Consider the following 19,632-nt stretch of genomic DNA (forward strand, 5'->3'; position numbering starts at 1 on the left):
TTTAACACTACAGCCCAGTGAAAGGTTCGGGAAATAGCTGATTTTTGTGCTGCTTATGGGCTATAAGATTTAGCACTAAGCCCCAGTGAGAGATCTGATTGTGTCAGCAGTCTTTGTAGGAATGAATGAGTTGTTACAAGAACATAATTCTACCCTTTCTAGCCCAAACTAAGATCATACCAAGTCTTGCTTCAAATTTTGGGGAAAATCAAAGTGTCAGCCTGCATTAGGAAAACGTTGGTTGATCTTCTGCAGTCCCCTTGTGGTTGTTTTTCCTAATTAGCCAATTAAAGGTTTTCTTGAACCAGTTACAGCTTTTGCACATTATTCACGGTCCCTTGTTCATTACTTTGGGATTGCTAGCTAGCAGGAAAGTAAGCTTTTAGCCTTAGTGGAGCTGGCATGACTGATGGACTGAAAAGTTCAGGAAATTCTCTTCACATTTCTCATAAACTGAAGACTAACTGTATTACCCTGTGGAGTCTATATTATCCAGCCCAGGAGTCTAATCAAAAATATACATTGCTGTCTGTTGGATGACGTACGTTGCTTCATCATGAAACTTCTTGCAGAGTTCCCTCTGGGCTCGACCGCGGACTATCCCAAATCGTTCTACTTCTCGGAAGATCTTCCAGAAGGCACGTATCTATCTTCTGGGAACATTTCTCAGTAGGTGACAGGCACCCACCGAAAAGGACACGGAAAAGTTTTCAAGCTGCGCTGGTAACAAAATGAACTGAAGCCGACTGTTTCAAAGGTACAAACTTCCTTTATGGATTGCTCAGGACCTCTGGGAAGCAGACCAAGTGAGACAGAGTCTCTTGCATTTTCCTGGGACAAATTCTGCTCCAAGCTGACAGAATGACCCTGACTCACAACGGTGGAAAAGTAGTCAGACTCCTGCTATAATCCATATTCTTCCCTTCAGCTTTCATTTAAGGCTAATTCGGAAAGGTTAGAATGACTGCAGCTTGAATGAATTTAAAACTCGCAAAATAAGGGCTATTTAATTTTTCATTAGGCTTGAATTCTGTGGTTTCTTTCTTTCTCTCTCTCTCTGGAATAAGACTGCCCACTGCAGTTAATTACGCTCTGTTTATGGTGAGCTGAGGCCAGTGCTTTCATTTCACTGAGGACTGAGTTTGAGTCACCAAGGCCAAAGATACATGTCAAGGTCTGGGAGGTAAAGGGCCAGTGCATTAGTCATCCGCCATTCAGCCCAGCCCCTAATCTGACATTTTGCACAGTGAGCCGAGTTGAGAGGAGCTGTCCCTCAGTCTATTGTTTAAAGAATTCAACTCAAGTTGAAATGAAATATCAATACAGTAGTGGAGTTATGAAACGGCAGGGGTGGATCATCCTCCCAAAGCTGGCTCAAATAATTCCTTATGCTGCTTTACAGAAATGTAATTTCTTTTTAAAGTCACAAATATTATATACATATAATTAAACAAAAGCTCCACTCAAAACAAAACCACTGGGAAGCTCCATGTAATAAAATGACTCACACCAGGATGCGATGACTAAGTGGGAGAATAAGGGAATTCCACTACCCACGCCAGTTTTGTACATGATCAATTTGCTGTCAACAGGTGATGGGAGCTTCACTTGCTGCCTTTTGTTTATTCCAAGACAGTTATTTCTTCAAAAAAAAATATACTCCCTTTAAACAATTAAGATTCAAAAATGAATAATCAGGAACAGGCGAGGTTCCACTAGGCGCCCCCATAGTAAACAGTGAGCCAGTGAATTCAGGCCAGTAGTGGCTGCCTATGTTAATAAGGATTTACCAGCTGTAAAATTCCAAAACCTTGTGTCATACGGGGAAACCTTCCAAAACACTGGATTCCACCCCGTCTCAGCGAGTCTCTCACAGCTATAGCAACTCTGTTACTGCAGCCACATTTTTTTTTACATTTTTGTATGTGTGTATCCTTAGATTTTTTCCTGTTTTGCAGTGTGTTTTTTTTGTTTTTTTGGAGAGCTGATAATTGCCCGCGAGGGTCTGAGCAAACCTATAGAGTTAGCCACCTCCCCTTAGTGGTAAGCTTGCACACTGTAAAGTTGCGAGCCTTTTAGCAACTCTTAGCGAGATGAAAGCAGAACGTCTCCCATCTATCACTTAAAGGACAAGCTTTAAGTGGGCACGAAGCATGTTGCAACGAGCATTCAGGACACTGGTGGCTGATGATACTGTTCACCAAAATGAACAAGTAGTGGGATGTATTGAGGTACCTTCATTTTTCTTTAGCAAAGATGTTGCACTCTCCAGGTCTGTTTCACGAGGCTGAAATCTGACATCTTTCTGGAGTGAACATTGCCGGCTGCTCCCCGTGTTCCTCTTTTCATTTGCAGACTTTTGCTCTTCAGTGATTGAGAGCCACAAGGCAAGGTGATTAACTTGCCAGGCAGTCACCTTTAGCTAATGTAAAAACCCGGTGGAGCTCCCCACACAGAGCTGCATAATTTATTCTCCCGAACCATCCTGGTGGTCTGCAGGATGATGGTAGGAGAGGATGCACGTCCCCTCAGAAGCATCCCACATTAAAAGCTGGATCCCAGCCATAAAATGAGAGCAGAAAAAACAAAAGCACAAACCATCATGGGTTCTGGTTCTCAACTACCAAGGACATGTTGATTCCAGCAGCCCAGCACATTTTTTTCATATGCCCCTGATAAAATCTTGCAGGTTAAAACCAAGCTGAATAACCTCGTCTACAGAAGTAATTAATCAGATCTGTGCAGTCTGGTGATTTCCTCAGAATCTGTCACTCCTTTTTTTGGCATTTTCTATTGACAGATTGAAGTTCTTTGCCTTTTTTTCCTGATGCCAAGTTGGGCTGCAGCTTGAGGAACCCTCTGAAACGAGAGTGACGTGTGTGCATGTACACACGCGTGCACCAAAACGAGTCTTAGCGTATCAGAAGGTGGAATGTCTGCGTGGTTAAACTCTAATGCTGGCACTAAATCATCTTCTTTTGCTCTGAATTCTCTTACAGTCTAAATTTCCCATTTTGACTCATTAGCATTGGAAAATTTACTGTGAGAATTTCTCAGAGCTTCCTGGAAAATCTTTCAGTTTGTTCACTGTGATCTGAGAGCAAATGTATGCGTGGTAGGGAGTAGAAAGTGAATGGGATTTGCTGGGCCCTAAATATTCCACGTGTTCTTCTGGTGTCATTAAATCCAAGGGGATGGGTACTGGGAATGGCTTGCTCTTTTGGCATTTTGACTGGCTGTTTCTGAGGTTAACCAAGGCATCATTAATACATTGGAGGGATTACTGACAAGTGTCCACTCACCTGCTTTGGATTTGGCACCGTGAAACTTGGAAAGAAGAACACTTCTCTGGGGCAGCAACTGTCTGTCACTTTACTTGTCTGGCCCTTTTATGCCCAACTGGGATTCCCAGGTGCTGCCACCATATAAGTAATAACGAAGGTACACTTGAACGCTGGCATGGAAATGCCAATATCTGTTATGATGCCCACAGTACCATTATTCACTACACTGGGGCTTGTTACAATGAAACCTTCATATTGGGGATGTTGGCAAGTAAGGGCTGCTGCTGCCACTGAACTGCATTTTACTGAACGAAAAGCCAGCAGCCCCAGCAGAGTCCTGAAGGGCACTTTTCAAAATGTCTTAAGGCGAAACTCTGAGAGCGACGCTTGCAGTTCCCATTTGGACTGCATGGGAGAGGAGGCGCTCCACAGGATTTAGCCACCACCATCCATGTCAGGCTCAACTTAAGGCAGAGCCCTAGGGCTGACACTTGGCTTAGCTCCTGTCTTCCCAAAGTTTTTACCACCCTGTTTTCACCTCACCTTTCCTCCCGCATCCTCTTCACCTTTGTGATAAAGCTAAAAGATCACAGACTCTGGGCCTGCAAGAGTTCTTGAATTCCCTTCAAAACATGAAGATCTTCCCCTCTTCTCCCAGCACACAGTCTCAGGACTGGGTGCCAGAGTCAGTCTAGCAGGAGGATGGGTCATGCTATACATGCACTGCTTCTATTCTTCCTCTAAAATATCCACTACTTCCCACTGCCAGTGGGCTAGACATGCCATCAGTCTGCCCCACCGTGGCAGTTCTGATGTTCCTTACTGAGGCTGCTCAGTGCTTCTGAATGTCAGGTTCTTGCCAGGGACTCCTTCAGGCCGTCACACATGGTGCATTTCACTTGAACTGACGCCATCATCAAGTTCAATTTATCTTGCTTTAGAAACAATAATTGTTCTGTAGAAGAGAAACGCCAAGCAATAGAAAGTGGCCAAGCAACACAAAGTGCCGGCATGCTCATCTGCTGTGAATGATGCTCAGCAGGAATATTTAGAAGCAAGGCCTTTGATGGAAAAGTTTCTGGAAAGCCTGTTATTTTCAGAGCTGAAGTGAGGGGTTTCTAAGAACTGGAATTATTTGCCCAGTCAATGTATAATTCATGTGTGTAATGAGAGATGAACAGGCAAGACAGAAATCAGGCAGAGAACAAGTGAGAAGGAGCTCAACTGGTTATAAATAGAAGATCAGTAATGAACAGATATTCAAGAAGGCTAGACGGGCCAAAGTATGTGTGCAGACATAATTATTTTGTGCAAATCAGGTGAACGTGACCTACCTGAGCCATTAGGTAGGTTTGAACATGCAAACACAGAACCTGCTCATACAAAAAAAGAATAGCTGTGCATGCACATAAGCACCCAGGGTAGCTTCTTTAACAGCTGTACACAAAATCTAAGGCCGGGAACAGATATGCTGTTGCTACCATTCACTGCAGGGATAGTGCTAGGTCACTGAGTATGGGGCTAGTTTTAAAACAGGATAGGAAATGCATTTGCTTACGTTGATGTTGGGGAATTACAAACTCTTTGGTCTAATTTGAAACGTACGAAATTCATCTCAAACCTTAACTTTGACTAGAGACAGACATTACACATAAATTGGTTTAAGTGATCAGAAACTGGTTTAAACCTGTAACAGAACAGCTGTTCAGTGCACATAAATGAGTTTGAAAAAGGCTGAAACTGGTTTAAAGATAAACTTTGTTGAATGTAGCATCATCAGACTTAACTGATTTAGGTCAAACCATTTTATGCAATGTCTGTCCCAGATCCCTTGCTGGTTTAAGATAAACCAGACTCCCCCAGCATGCACTCTGGGCTGTGCAGGACTCTCTGCTACACAGCAGGGCTGGCCCCTCCCCTGTGCTCCCTGGCTGGAGCTCCAGCAGAGACTGCAGGCTGCTTCCCTCCACCCCTTCCTTCACTACTCCCTGCTAAGCAGGAATTTCCTGCTCCCCTGTGTCTTGATGAGAGGTGTCTGTGTATTAACTAGCAGGCCTCTCGTTAGTCGGTGCTGAGTCAATGGGTAAAATCAACAGGCAGAATCAACAGGCAGCTAATAATGTCCCTCTGCTGTTTTCTTAATGGGGTGATAAACACTCAGGGGTGATAAATACCGTTATCAATTCCCTGCTGGGCTAATTAGAACATCCTGCCAGGCCTGGCCATGCCCGCTCCGCAACTTAGTACTGTACAAGGGAAGGGAGGGCTACTCTAGCACTCCCCAGCTTCTAGTCTGAGCCACTGTAGGTATGTGCCTGCATGTCTGGGATGTCTTTGCAGTTACAAAGTGATTTAGCCTAGCCAGATTAGACCAACCTGCAAAGATTGAATCAATTCAGGCTCGGCTTTCTGAATGTCTGTCCCTAGCCACTGAGTTCACATTTTGCCCAGAATGGATTGTGATGAAGGTGCTAGACTGATGCAGAGAGAAGACTGCTTCCCTAAAAGCTAATGCACTGGGCCAAATTCTGGAGAAGGCATAATGCTACACCATTATGGTGAGTTGTCATACATGATGTCATGTGTTATACCACAGCTATGCCGTATCATACATGAGGTGAATGTTACTGAAATGCCTTTGTGAATAAAGCAGTCAACTCTGTATAACACCAAGTATAATCATAGGTCTCAGGTGTACAAAAACAGAAGTGAGCAGAGTGTGACGGTGGAACAAGGAGAGATTTGAGAGTTCAGAGCTCTAATTTCTCCTCCAGCAATAAAACAGAAATAAGAATGTTATAGGCCTCACAGCCAGGGTACAAATATCTGTGCAAGGCTTTGGCCATACAAATTTAATATGCATCTAATTCTGCAGCCCTGAGCTTGCTGAAAAAGTTTTGTTCCTAGTCAGGGCTCTACACCTGCAGAGAGCTCCTCTGAAATCAGTGGGCATCCATTTCGGTACACAGAACCACCTACAACTACCCCTTAGATACCGCTGTCATGGACACCTCAACACGACAACAGATAGATACAGGGAAGGAGAAGTCCAGGAGAAAGAACATTATATTTCTGATATATGAATCAGCAGGTCTGGAAGGATTATTTTTTAAATGGACTTTTAATATCCATGCTTCAGAGACCATAACAGCTGCACTGGTTCAAAGGCCACAGAGAAGAGCCACCTCCTCTCCTTATACTGTATAACACAGTTTGATGATTTATGATGGATCTACTCCAAAGATGTACGCTTTCTATTTGGGTTGTTCTTCCACCTCCCACATTGTCCTACAGATGATTCATGATGTCCATGTGGCCACCAGAAGAGTTTGGCAGAAAAAAACACTGTTCTATTGCACTCTCTCTTCCAAAGAGCGTGAAGCTTTTCTAACAACTGCAGCAAAGCAGCAGTAACTAGTACACAAACAGGAATCAACAAAATGCAATGGAAGGTTGTAACTTGCTAATTACCACATGTTAACTGAAATTAATCAAAGATGGAAACTAGTTTTTTTCCCCCCCCATAAATTGTACTAGTCAAATCTGTATTTATAGAAGTTATAATTTACAGATGTTCCCTAACAGGAGACTGAGGGAGTTGGGAATCAGAAGATGTTCCCTCAGTCAGGTAGTAGCAGCTGATTAGTTACTGCTCCACAATAATGTTCATTTTTGTTTAGCTCTTCTCATCTACATATGCCTGTGTTTATTGAACCCAATGAATCACTACAGGATCTAGGCATCATTCAAAACCTGAACAGCCCTGGATCTCAGGATGTTTGAAATATTTCTTTATGATTTGATCTCTACTAAGATCATAATAAAATCGATATATTTGTCTAAAAATATTGTCATTTGTAGAATAAGAATCAGTTATTTCCTCCCCAATCCAATTATCATATCTATTTGAGTGAAACGAAGGGCAAAATTTAACACATAATGGGCCAGATCTTCAGCAGATGTAAATTGGTATGGCTCCATTAAGTACATAGAGCTCAACTGATCTGCATCAGTAAAGGATATGACCCTTTGCTTATCTTAACGCAAGAATGTAGCACAGCACTCAGCTGGAGCTCAAGACTAAAATGCTTACCCAGTAGTATACCTTATCAACAGACAGTGTTAATAAATTGTTCTTTGTTTATGCATGCTTCTCAAACACAAGTGCTTTATCCATTTGCTAACGTACAAACTAACATACATACTTAAGCTCCTGGCTCCTTAAGTTCACTTCCTGCTACCACTTCCTGTGCCCGTCTTTAAATGACAGTCTTTTTATAGCTTGCTGGTTATTGAGTTCATTAATTTGCATCGAGGTCAGAGCAATATAGCAAACATCAGACACTTTCACAAAATCAGCTCGGCTTGTTTTAGATTAGCATCTAATGAGTTGCTCAGGGAAACAAAAACCTACAGTGCTGTCTCTTACATAGTAAAAAAGAAATAGTCCATATGCATAACACAGATATAAATAGCATTCACCATTGTTCCTAGCGACATGCTATATGTTAGTAACAAATATAAATGGTTCCACTTCTCACTTCCTGAATGCTGAAGCAGCTACAGAATCTAAAGAGCAAACAGAAAAGTTCACCTTGAGAAATGGCAAGTTTGCCTTTAAAGACTAGAGTAGCCCATTGGCTCCAGTTCCTGAGTTATCCTCAGTTTCCAGTTCAATGGCAAGATTGACCTTGACTCCGGATCTAAACCCACCCAGAATCTGGGAATACTTGATATACCATTCCAGTCGAAACAAAGCTTAGATTCAAAGCTTAGATTCAAAGCAAAAAAGTGGCACAACAATGAAATCTTACACTCCAATAAAAGCATCTGCATTAGGCTCTGCAGAACGTTCTTTTTTACCATCTGCACCATCCGTTACTGTAGTGAGAGCAACGGATAGACACCTCCGGCAGACAGAAGCAGTATGTCACCTAAACATGTACACAGAACAGAGCTTAAAAGTCCCATTGCTACTACAGTCCTATTTACACCATGCTTACAACTATATGGCTGCTACCAATGGCACTTAACCTGCTGAAGCAAAACTGGGATTTTCTTCACTCAAGTGCAACCCAAATGAAAAGCAGGCTTTCCCTGACTACTACATCCTTCATGAAAGTGTAATCCTTTTCGAGACTTGCTGAAACAGCTTAGTTTATCTTCAGGAGGAAGCAACAATGAGATAGCCACTAGAAAGATGCATAATCCATCTGTCCCAACAGTGGCTCAGCTGGCTTCTGCACAGCTTCTCTGTGTTCTTATAAAGCAGCATGTGGATTAGGACTGCAGCGAGCAAGCCACGCTCTCTTTAAAAAGTATTCCAAACATGCTTGCGGCCAATGGGCTCAAAGACCTTCAGAAACACTAATAAAATTACACCAGTAATCTAAGATGTGAGTTCACAACATGCTGGCTAGTTTGCACTACTTCTTGGGCTAGGAACAGAAATTACACATAAACCAGTATAAGTGATCAGAAACTGGTTCAAACCTGTAACACAGCAGAAGTTCAGTGCACGTAAATCACCTTCAAAATGGCTGAAACCTGTTTAAGATAAACCTGGATGAATGTAGTATCAGTAGGGTTGCCAACCCTCCAGGATTGCCCAGGAGCCTCCAGGAATTAGATATGAATCTCCAGGAGACTACTGAGAGTCACCTGGGAGATAAGTGATGGGGTATTCATTAAAATAAATATTACATTTTGGATCTGATTTATACGGTAGTCCACTGGGTTTTTAAAATGTAATAGTAACGTGTATTTCATAGATTTCATAGACATTAGGGATGGAAGGGAGCTCGAAAAATAATCAAGTCCAGCCCCTTTGCCTTCCTGATGTAAAATCTACGCACTGTAACTGATATACTCAAGCACACGGGCACGTTCACGTGCGTCACGGGCACGTTGGCATTCCAGAAACCTCCCAGAATAGATTCAAACAGAGTTGGTAACCCTACGTACCGGACTTAACTGATTTAGGTTAAATCAGTTTATTGAACTTCTGTCCCAGATCCCCTCCAGATTCAAGTTAAACTTGCAGTCCCCCAGCATCCCAGGATGCTTTGCATGTCCCCCACAAACTCCCCCCTCACAGGGTGGGTAGGCTAGCATTGGCCCAAGCTGTCTGCTCCAACCCAGCAGGGAGGCATGCTCTAGTACCCCCCAGCACCTGGCCTGGGCCACCGCAGGCATGTGGCTGCATTTCTGGAATCAAAAGTGATGCCTGTTCACTTGCTTATCGAGTCAAGGTTACACTAAATCTGCAAATATTGAATCAATTCAGCCTTGGGCTTTTTTACTGTCCATACTTAGCCCCTGTGTCCATGTGGAACACTAGAGCAATGTAGGCAATGCTCTAGAAGTCTCATATTAGCATATTTCCCCTCTAATACAAGTCCATGCACTACTATTCAGATAGTGTTGGACGGCATTCCAGGTTTTGGTCCGATTGCAGGAGCTTCCCTGTATTGCTAAGAAAGCAGTGTTTGTTTTAGTGTATGGTAACTAGAAGCACAGGGAGGGTAAGGCACGTTGTTCTGTAGGGGAACTCAACCATTCTTCATGAAAAAAGATAAAAAAAAAAAAAAAAAGATGATTTACAATTTAAATTTGAATTTAAAACTTAGGTTTTAGCCTAGAGGATTGAACCTTAGTCTCCAACAATATTCCAGCTGAGTGCCTCAACTAGCAAGATGTAGTCACACTTTTTCCCTTGCTTCTAGCCTGTTGGTTATTTAATGAAGTACAACAGCTACATCGTTCAAGGTTGAGAAGGATTACCCCCTCAGTGGCTGACAGTCTGGTGGTTTGGGTACATATCAGGGACATGGAAGATCAAGGTTCCTGTCCTGCTCCCATTTAGCCTGTGTTTTTTAGCTCATGAATGACATTTACTCTCAGGAGAAAAGCCCACCTTTTCTAAAAATGAAGAAGAGTCCTTCACTTACATTTTAGAGTTTGACTAGGTATAGACATTCAAAAAACCCCTGAGGCAAAAATTGACCTAAATTACATGGTTTTCTGTATGTGACAGTTTAGATTGGTAGCGAACAATACATGAATTTGTCCTTTGGCGAGGAGGGCAAATCTTGGACCAGGTTCTGCCATTTTTAAACCAGTCTATGTGTGCTGAACTTTTGTTCTGTTACAGGTATAAACCCGTTTCTGATCACTTATAACATTAAAAGTGAAAAGTTTGTACTTGGCCTGTGTGTGGAAGGTCCTGTTCATTCTACCCTTAAAAATTTCCAAATCTGGGGACAGGGCTGTCTTGTGCTAGTGACTGTCTATGCATGTAAAGAAAGTCAAAGGGCTTTGAAGCAGGAAGTACCTATGTGGACAGACTGAAGGTCAGACGAACAGGAGGACAAACAGCCAATTGTGCGTTCTTCTAGGAGTTTGTCCAAGAGCTGTCTCTATTTGAACAAATACTATTTACATGTGTTGCCATTGGAGGGACGGGGGGGATGGTACTTTATTTTCTTCTTGCTACACCCATTTAAGAGTCCACCCGTTCCTCTGCTAATTCCTCACTTGGGTACAGATTCTGGAATATTTTAGACGTTCCCTTGCAAGTCTGTTTTTCAGCTACATGCATCATGCTCGTACACAGGAATCTGGTAACTGTAGAAGAATGCATTTATACACACAATCCCCAACTCAGAACTGCACAGTAAAACGAGGTGCACTTTACTTGTGATGGCAACATTTGTGAAATAATCCATTCTGAGCATGCATATGCAAACATGCGCATGTGCGCATATGGGTGTATGTGCAGTGCATATCCTATGCATGCAGATGTGCATTTTAGGAGTACAAAATATACCTGGAAATTTCACTGACATTTTTAGGGAGGTGTGGTAAAATTAGGGCAAATCCTTCATGTGCTGAGCAGCTGCTGAGAGTTAAGGGTGCTCAGGATCTCCCTAGAGACAATATCCTATAGAATCAGTCTCTTAGTTCATATCATACAGAATGATTTGATAGAAGTGTAGGATTGGCTTGGCAGGGTGCTAATTAGAGTGACACAAAAATCAGGGAGTAATTTTTACTTTAAACTATTTTCCATTTCATTTCAGGGTGTTTCACCATCTTGAAATGTCGTCGTCTTCAGAAGAACCATTTTCTCATTAAGAATGCAGAAAATAGGATTTTTTTTTCTTTTAAAACTGTTCTTTCAAGGAGGAAATGATAGATACGTGTAATATCTGTAACAGTGTGAAAGAACTAAAACGGTCTTTGGATTTGTGTAAAAATCATTTGTATTAAATAAAATCAGTTGTGTAATTGTCAATAATTTGTACAAAACATGCCCACTCTATGGAAAAAACTGGACATGTTTGAAACAAACAACTGATTTTGCAAATCATTTGCAATAGAAAAGGTTTGTTTCATGCATGATTTCTATGCAGTATTTTGCTAAAAAAGACAATTAAAACAACGTTGCAGACTTGAAATACTATTCTGAAATATCATCCACCAGTTCTTGAAAAGAGTTTCTTATTTTTGCTGCATCATGGTTTCTTTGTACTTCTGTGATCCACCTATAGCAGCAATTCCTTAATATACATTTCACTGAAGCATGAAAAGGTAAGGGAGACATATACTTCATTAAGTAACTTTACTTATATAATTAGCCCATTCAATTAGGTAGCCTTAAGTATATGGACTCTATAGCACTACTCACTTGAGTAGAATTACTCGTGTGTGTAAGTACTTTCAGGACTGGGCTCAATTCCATACATTCGGCTATGCGTTAAAAGGAACTTTACCTGGGGTCTTCTCTGTGAATATAACCTTCGACTCTGTTGTGAAGTTCTGACCAGTCAGGATCATCTGCTGCCCACCATAAACCAGGCAGCTATCGATATCTTGTCTTTCAACCATTGGAAGTTCGTGAGCAGACCTTTGGGCTGTGGACAAAATACAGACATGAATGAAATCAACTCTGTTTTACCAGGACTTTCCAAATCTTCCCAGAACTATCCACAGATCAATCTTGTCATCGTTACCATCCACTTGCTGCCAAAGGAGCTTCTCCAAGATGCTAAATTTAGGCTGAAGCAGGAAAAATAAACTTACTCAAGGCATTTTATTTGGAAACATTCAGGAGCTGGCTCCAGTGTTTCAGCTGTGCTGGCCTTACTCCTTGTCCTTGACAAAGGACAGCTTGGATGAATGAGCTGGAGCTTGCCCATGTCTGTTTCCAAATAGATGGCCAAATGTTCAAGTGCAGGCACACTACAGCCCTGGAGCCTTAAAAATTCCACCTGCAGAGAGGATTCCACTGAATAACATCGAATGCCTTTAAAAAAACCCAGAAAGTCTTACTCCCTTGCTGCAGAACAGACAAAGTGTTATGGCATTAGAAATGACAAAAATGCCATGTCCACCCAGGCCCTTCCACTTGCACCTGCACCCTTGAGTGGCTATTTAGAAATCCATGATACAGCCCTGTGTGCACAAAGTGCTATTCACGCGCATGAACCTCAGCTCTCCCTGCAGTGACGAAGCTGCAGTAGCGGCCACCAAATGCCTCGACTGCATTCATGATGTCACAGGTTTTTTGCCCCTGCAGGCCAGTGCAAATAAAGACAGAATAAAGAACACCTATAAAAGGGATCTTTTATGGAAAAGTGCTATGTAACACATCCATATCACCAACATGTATTAAAGGAATGTAGAACAAGTCATGAGCCCATTTCTGGAAGTTTGCTTACAAGCAGCAGGATCTGAAGAAGCAATGATGCAGAAGTTCTTCCCCAGAAAGAGACAGCTGGAAAGGATGAAACATTTCTGTGACCAACCCAGGTGAGCAGCAACTTGGGTTTGGTGACCTGCAAGTTCATGACCTATACTCAGATGTCTCCAAATCCATCCAGCCGTACTAGAAGGGTCTCAAGAGGATGCTGTTCATCTACTTAACAGCTGGCTTAGCTAGATTTGAACTTTTCTCTGACAAAGACCTTGATCCCAAGAGGCACTGAGTACTCGTGACTTTCTTTCCCTGAACACCATTCAGGGCTGGGCAAAAAGCAAGGAAATGCTATTTTATATATTCAGGTCTTGGCTTCTACTTGCAACATAAAAAAAACTGCATTGAGAATTTCCTGTATATACATGGATAATTATGGTGCACCCCTCATCTGGCCTAAAACCTGTAGAAGCACAAATACTACCCCCTGCATGCACAAACCGAAGGGCTAAGCTAGTCAATGGGAGAAGTGAAAAACTGAACTTTTAACAGGTGTTTGCTGGCAAACACATGTGTGTGTGTGCAGTTCTGCAAGGGAAAACAAGGAGCCTAGGTATGAACTCAGCATAAAATCTTCCCCTCCAGTCCTGGTACAGACATCATACTTGTCTCCAAAAATTCAGCTCAATATTTATCAGTCACATTTGTGTCATTGTAAGTGTGATTTATTTTTAAAGCAATCCTGCAGTTTATTGTTCCTCTCAAGTCTATTATACCGGCTCAGCTGAGAGGCAGCCGATTAAGACTATATATAAAGACCGCTTTCACAGAAGCTGCTAATTTCTTCCACATGGCTGTATAATTTATCCTTCTTTCTAAATACTCAAGTTTTTGATGAGTTCATAATTGGATTTACCACAAAGACAGAGTTATAAACAATATTAATATAGAGCATTCAAAGGAGAGTACATTTAAACTTTGTCCTGGACAATATTTCCTCCTAATAAATCCAAAGAGATTTCAGACTGATGTTTCCTGGATAGTCACTGTGGGTGTCATTTTCCAGGGTGCACTTCCATTGACTGTCATGAGTTTGTCAGCAGGGAGCCTTCTACCTCGCCAGTGTTTATTCCTATTTACTGAGTGCGTCTATATGAGATGCTTACTGCGTGTGAGCTTAACAACACTGCGCTGTAGCAGGGTGGTTAAAAACCGTGCTAATAGCCTACTGTGCAGTGTTACTAGGCTAATGCGCAGTAGGTAACACAAAAGAACCACGAGCTGATGCTACTGTACAGTAACTCTAGTTACTGCAAATTTAGTTAGTACTTTATTAAGCAAGTACTAAACTAAATGAGCAGTATCTAAGGTGCACTAATGAACATGTAGACATATCCACTGTGTTCTAAAACTATAGCTCCTCCTTTGAAAGGGACCTGAGGGTAACAGAGGCATGCATCCCAAGTAATAGGCTGTGTCTAATGTACAGTCACTACGGCTTGTATCAACATCTACTTAAGAGGCCTCTAGCAGAGTAGCCATAGTACCAAAGAGCACAGCACAGGATGCAAAACCTGCCCAAAAAGCTGGGTAAATTCTCCATTGCTTAGTCCATGCTGAACCGCTTGCTGTCACAAGATTTATTAGATGACATCTGGCTCATGTGTCATTCAGCCATTGGCAAATCTGACTGGATAACAGTACCATTTTCTTCCCCAGATGCTGCCAGAAGCTGTAACACGTGTAATCTCGCTGTTAAGAAGATGCACAATGCAGTGGTGAGCTGCCTCAGCAGGATTAATTTGTTTCTTTTGCAAGAAATATTAATTTCCAGTACACCCCCTTCCTCTCCAACTCACGATGGGTGGACGTATGCAATAATTTCACGCTATTCCTTCTCTTCCCCCAGGGGTTGGCACTTCATAAAGTGACCTACAGCTACTGTAGTTTATGAGCTTTGAATAAACAAGACTCTGTTGGTTTAACCAGTTGGGGTGTTTACTTTCAATAGCAACAGTTACGGACATAAGGCAGCAAGGCAAATGTTAAAGAAATACTTGCACTTGGCCTGAAGCGGTGTGACAACCTATTAACAGGGGGCATCATTTTTCTCTTTTATTTGACTGTCTGCAAATCAAGATGTCATGGAGCCTCAGTGCCAAAAAACACAATACACACAGGGACATGAAAGAAGGGAGCTGCCGTCTCCAAGCCAAGCTCTGCTTTGCAAGAGGGGTAGAGGGACAGGAAAAGAAGCAAAGTGCTCCCAGCAAGGGCTTCAGAGGCCCTCAACTCGCACAGCACACGGACAGACTAAATAGTAGGGCTGTGTGAAGCTTCGGGTGCTGATTCAGTTCGGAGGAGATTTGGCCCAATTCGGTGGCCTGAATCTCCAAATCCAAATCGAATCGGGTGACTAATAAAAAGGTCTGAATTGACTGAAGCCCTATGAATTGATTTGGAGAGCTTTGGAGATTTGGGCAGTCCCACTCACCACAGCAGGGAGCTGGACCCAGACTCCGTGCTGGTAAGTAGGGGGAGGGGGGTGCTGGAGGAGGGAAGCAGGGACTATGGGGGGGATCCCACCAGGCCCCATCCCCTGCATGCTCCCCCAGCCCCCCTGAGCACCCTCCTGACCCCTGCCCGCTCTCCCAGCCCCATCAATGACTGCCTGGTCTGGCCCCAGTGTCCTGGCTCTTTAAAAAAAAAGCCTTTCACTCACTGGCTCATGCCAGGCCAGGGTGGGAGGGCAATCCCTGCTGCCCCCTACTGCCCCACGCTGCTTCCATGAGTTCCCATCCCCCATCTACTCTCCCAGTCCTGTCAATAGCTGCCCCGCCCAGCCCCAGCTCCCGTTTCTTTAAAAAACAAACAAACAAAAAGCCCCGCACTCACTGGATGCTGCAGCAGCCATCAGGGCTTCTGGGGGCTCGTGGCAGAGCCCTCCCATGCAATGTGGGGCAGCCGTTGGTGGCTGGAAGAGTGGACAGGGGATGAGGCCTGTTTAATTTGGAGATCCGGCCGATTTGGTGGTGACCAAATCTCCAAAATTGATTCAGCCGAATTGATTCGAATCACCAAACCGAATCACTGTCCTCCGAATAGTATTCACTTGACTCCAAAGTGAATACTAGCCGCTTCGCACAGGTCTACTAAACAGGTACCACTGCGGAAGGATTACCTTCAGTGGTCTGTCCCGCACCTTTCTGTTCTCCTTGCACACACAGAAGGCAGGGCAGATTTTCCCCCTTTTAGGATAGGGACAGAAATTACACATAAACCGATACTAGTGATCGGAAACCAGTTCAAATTTGTAACAGAACAGAAGTTCAGTACACACAAACTAGTTTCAAGATGGCTGAAACCAGTTTAAGATAAACCTGGATGGATATAGTAACAGACCTAACTTATTTAGGTTAAATCAGTTTATTGAACTACTGTCTCAGATCCCCTCCAGATTCAAGTTAATTAGTCCCCCAGCATCCCAGGATGCTTTGCACCTATCCTACAACCCCCCCTTACAGGGTAAGCGGGCTAGCCTTGGCCCAACCTGTTTGCTCCAGCCCAGCAGAAAGGCATGCTCTAGCCCACCCCCCACCCCAGCTTCTGGCCTTGGCCACTGCATGTGGCTGCATTTCCAGTAACAAAAGTTAATGTCTGTTCACTTGCTTTTCAGTTCAATCTACTCAGCTTAGACTAACCTGAGAAGACTGAACTGATTCAGCCTTAGGCTTCTTGACTGTTTGGACTTAGCTTCATAGACTAACTAAATAACAGCTTTATAGCATCTCACACACATGCCAGCTTCAGCAGCTGGCATGTATTCTGTGGGAGGGTACCTGGTGAAGGTTTTGCGGGGGTGTCTAGCAGTGCTAAGAGGATTAAGACTGCACTTGTAGTATGTAGGTATTAGGGGTGGGGCTGGCCACTGTGCACGTGTACAAACTCCAGGCACCTTGCCTCCTCTCTTGCCACCCCCACTTGCAAATCAGAGCCAGTCACACCTTGTTTAGTTCTTGTGAACTACCAGTAGAAAAGCTGGTGGTTCTCTGTATGAAGAAGCATGAACTAATGAGTGGGTCAGTATTTAAGAGAACTGACCTTGCATTGATCATGCCCCAAGGGAACAGTGTTGTTGGCTGCCTGGAAAGCAGGGTGAGATTCTAAGTAGATGAACCTCAAATTACTCCCTGTAAGCCATTCATTTAGATCATCACTGATTCCTCTGTTGTCACCCACCCCAAAGTCTTTCACCTCTTTTCTTCAACTTTTCTCCTTTGGATAAGCAGCTCTAGTCTTGCTGAGCTGTCATGTTTCTTTCCATCGGCTTGGAAGACTTCCAACCATTGCTCTGTCTGGCCTGTGAGTAAACTTCGTTGAGAGTAACGGCCTGGGTATTCTCTCGCTGTGCATGCAAAGGGGGCGAGCAAGAAGATGTGAGGTGGACAGGAGAGAGGTAAGCTAAAGAAAGGCACTAAACCTGATCTGCCTGCTGGGGAGAAACAGGCTTGTGGACTTGCCATGGAATAGCACCGATCCAACCAACACCTGAGGAACAGCAATGCTATGCAGTGTGCATAAACATGCGCCCTTCCTATTCTACTTATATAAATACTACAGATAAATAAATATAGCTTCATTGCTTCAGTCAGATGTTCTTGCATCCTTTGGAACTGCTCACAATGATAAGCATGCTAGCATTTGGGCCCAAGTTCCCTGCAAATTGACCCCAAGGCTATAGATTTAGGGAACCTTAATTCTGATCTATATTGTTTTTTGTAGCTCCCTTCTCACCATAGTATCTCAGGGCCTGAATCTGTGGGGCTTGTTTTAGTCCAGCTGATGATTCCCCAGTGGTTCACCCATAAAAAATGTCTGGATAAAGAGTCCAAAGAACAGCTCCCAGAGCGCTGAGTTGGGCTCATTTATATGGCTGTAATGTAACTCCTGCAAAGATCATGATGGCTTTGGTTGGCCTGCTATCATGAATCACATGAAGCAAGTAGTATGTTCCAACCTGATTCTAGATTGCATTTTGATTGCCCAACAAAGGTGAGATTCTTTCAGATCAGAAGTGTTGTTTTTTCCCCTCTTTACCTGAAAGCATAAGGAGGCAGCAAGGTGCATAAAGTTTGCACACCTGCACAGTGGCCAGGGACAGAGTTAGTGGGATAAGTCCAATTTTGTTTTATGCAAAATAACTACAGTTTTTGGCACTTTTGCAGAGTCTGGGGATTCTCTTTTGCTTTGCCCATGAACCTACTGGAAGTAAGATGGCAAAGCTGAAGCCATTTCCCTCCTTTTAGCCCTGTGGTCAGAGAAGCAGGAAATCTGGAGGTCTATGTCTTTTTTACCCAGATTCAAACCTGTGCACTTTCTGCTTCCCAGCAAAGTGATTTGGCCCAGGCTACAGGCTGGGCATGATATATACCCCTCTACAGCATTTCTCTTAAAGCTTGCTTACTGAGCAACCAAGAGCAGAAGATGCATAGATAGGAGTAAATTGTACACTCTAGAGGGCATGTGGTTCAGTGAGTTGGGGTGCATACAGAAGTGCTTCATGCACGTTTTACAGTGCTGTAATTTAGAGCACTTTTTATAGCACAATAAAAGTTACAGCGCTCTTAAATATGACAGAAGTGCAGTGTTTGGTGGGGGGGGGGGGGTCCTCTGAGCCTCCCTGCACTTTTCAGAGTACAGAAGTTATTTAAAGCGCTGTGGCTACATCTACACAAGATGCTACTGCACGGTAGCCCAAGACTACTGTGCAGTAGTCACATGGCAGAAAGTGAGACACAATGCTACTGTACAGTAGTCTTGGGCTACTGCTCAGTCAGCTTCACAAAAAAGCCATTTGTCAGTGCTACTGCGCAGTAGTGCAGGTTACTGTGCAGCCTTTTAGTCCTTGTTTATACAAGTACTAGATGACTGTGCAGTCACCGCATCTTATGTAGATACGGCCGGTAGGTTGCTAAAGTGCTATAAAATACAGCACTTCAAATTTAATACCTCATTTAACAACGGTTATTTTAAAGCACTTTACTCAAATTTAAAGTGCTGTAAACCCATGCACTTCTGTTAAGTCATGGCAATAATGTGCTTTAAATGGCGGAAAAAAACTTCTGACACACTCCTAATACCGAGCTGGAAGCGAGAAGGGCCTGGGTTCTAGCCTGGACCCCTCCTCCTAATGGGGCTGAAATTTTTGTGTGCAAGGTGCACTGGATCAGCTTCAAGAGAAGGGCACGAGAGAACTCTGTGCAATACCTAGCTCACGTCCTGGTGGGATGCAGCAGGTGATAAGCAGGTTCAAACCCCTTCTGAGTAGATTTGGGGCTAAAGCCCCAGTCAGCCACTCTTTAGACATGTACCTTAATCAATGTGATGCTGCGGCTAGTAAAGCGACCAAAATGCTGGCTTGCATCCATAGATGCTTCTCAAGCAAATCCCAGGATGTCCTTCTCCCCCTGTACTCAGCCTTGGCAAGGCCGCAGCTGGAGTACTGCGTCCAGTTTTGGGCTTCACAATTCAAAAAGGATGTGGAGAAGCTTGAGAGAGTCCAGAGAAGAGCCATGCACATGATCAGAGGTCAGGAAAGCAGACCTTACGATGACAGGCTGAGAGCCACAGGGCTCTTTAGCCTGGAAAAGC

The 19,632-nt window shown here is 43.4% G+C and overlaps 1 protein-coding gene across 4 annotated transcripts in view; it reads right to left on the bottom strand.

The window, feature by feature from the left end:
• The window catches only part of NFATC2 (nuclear factor of activated T-cells 2), a 125,120-nt gene that overhangs the window by 52,200 nt on the left and 53,288 nt on the right, over window positions 1–19,632 (bottom strand). For all 4 annotated transcript variants that reach the window (XM_019548142.1, XM_019548141.1, XM_019548138.1 and 1 more), the window contains exon 6: window positions 12,059–12,199. In XM_019548142.1, coding sequence (XP_019403687.1) covers window positions 12,059–12,199 — 141 coding nt within the window. The remainder of the gene's footprint in view (window positions 1–12,058; window positions 12,200–19,632) is intronic.

This window comes from Crocodylus porosus, unplaced genomic scaffold (assembly GCF_001723895.1).
Source record: "Crocodylus porosus isolate Cpor-Errol unplaced genomic scaffold, CroPor_comp1, whole genome shotgun sequence".
Taxonomy (NCBI): Eukaryota; Metazoa; Chordata; order Crocodylia; family Crocodylidae; genus Crocodylus; species Crocodylus porosus.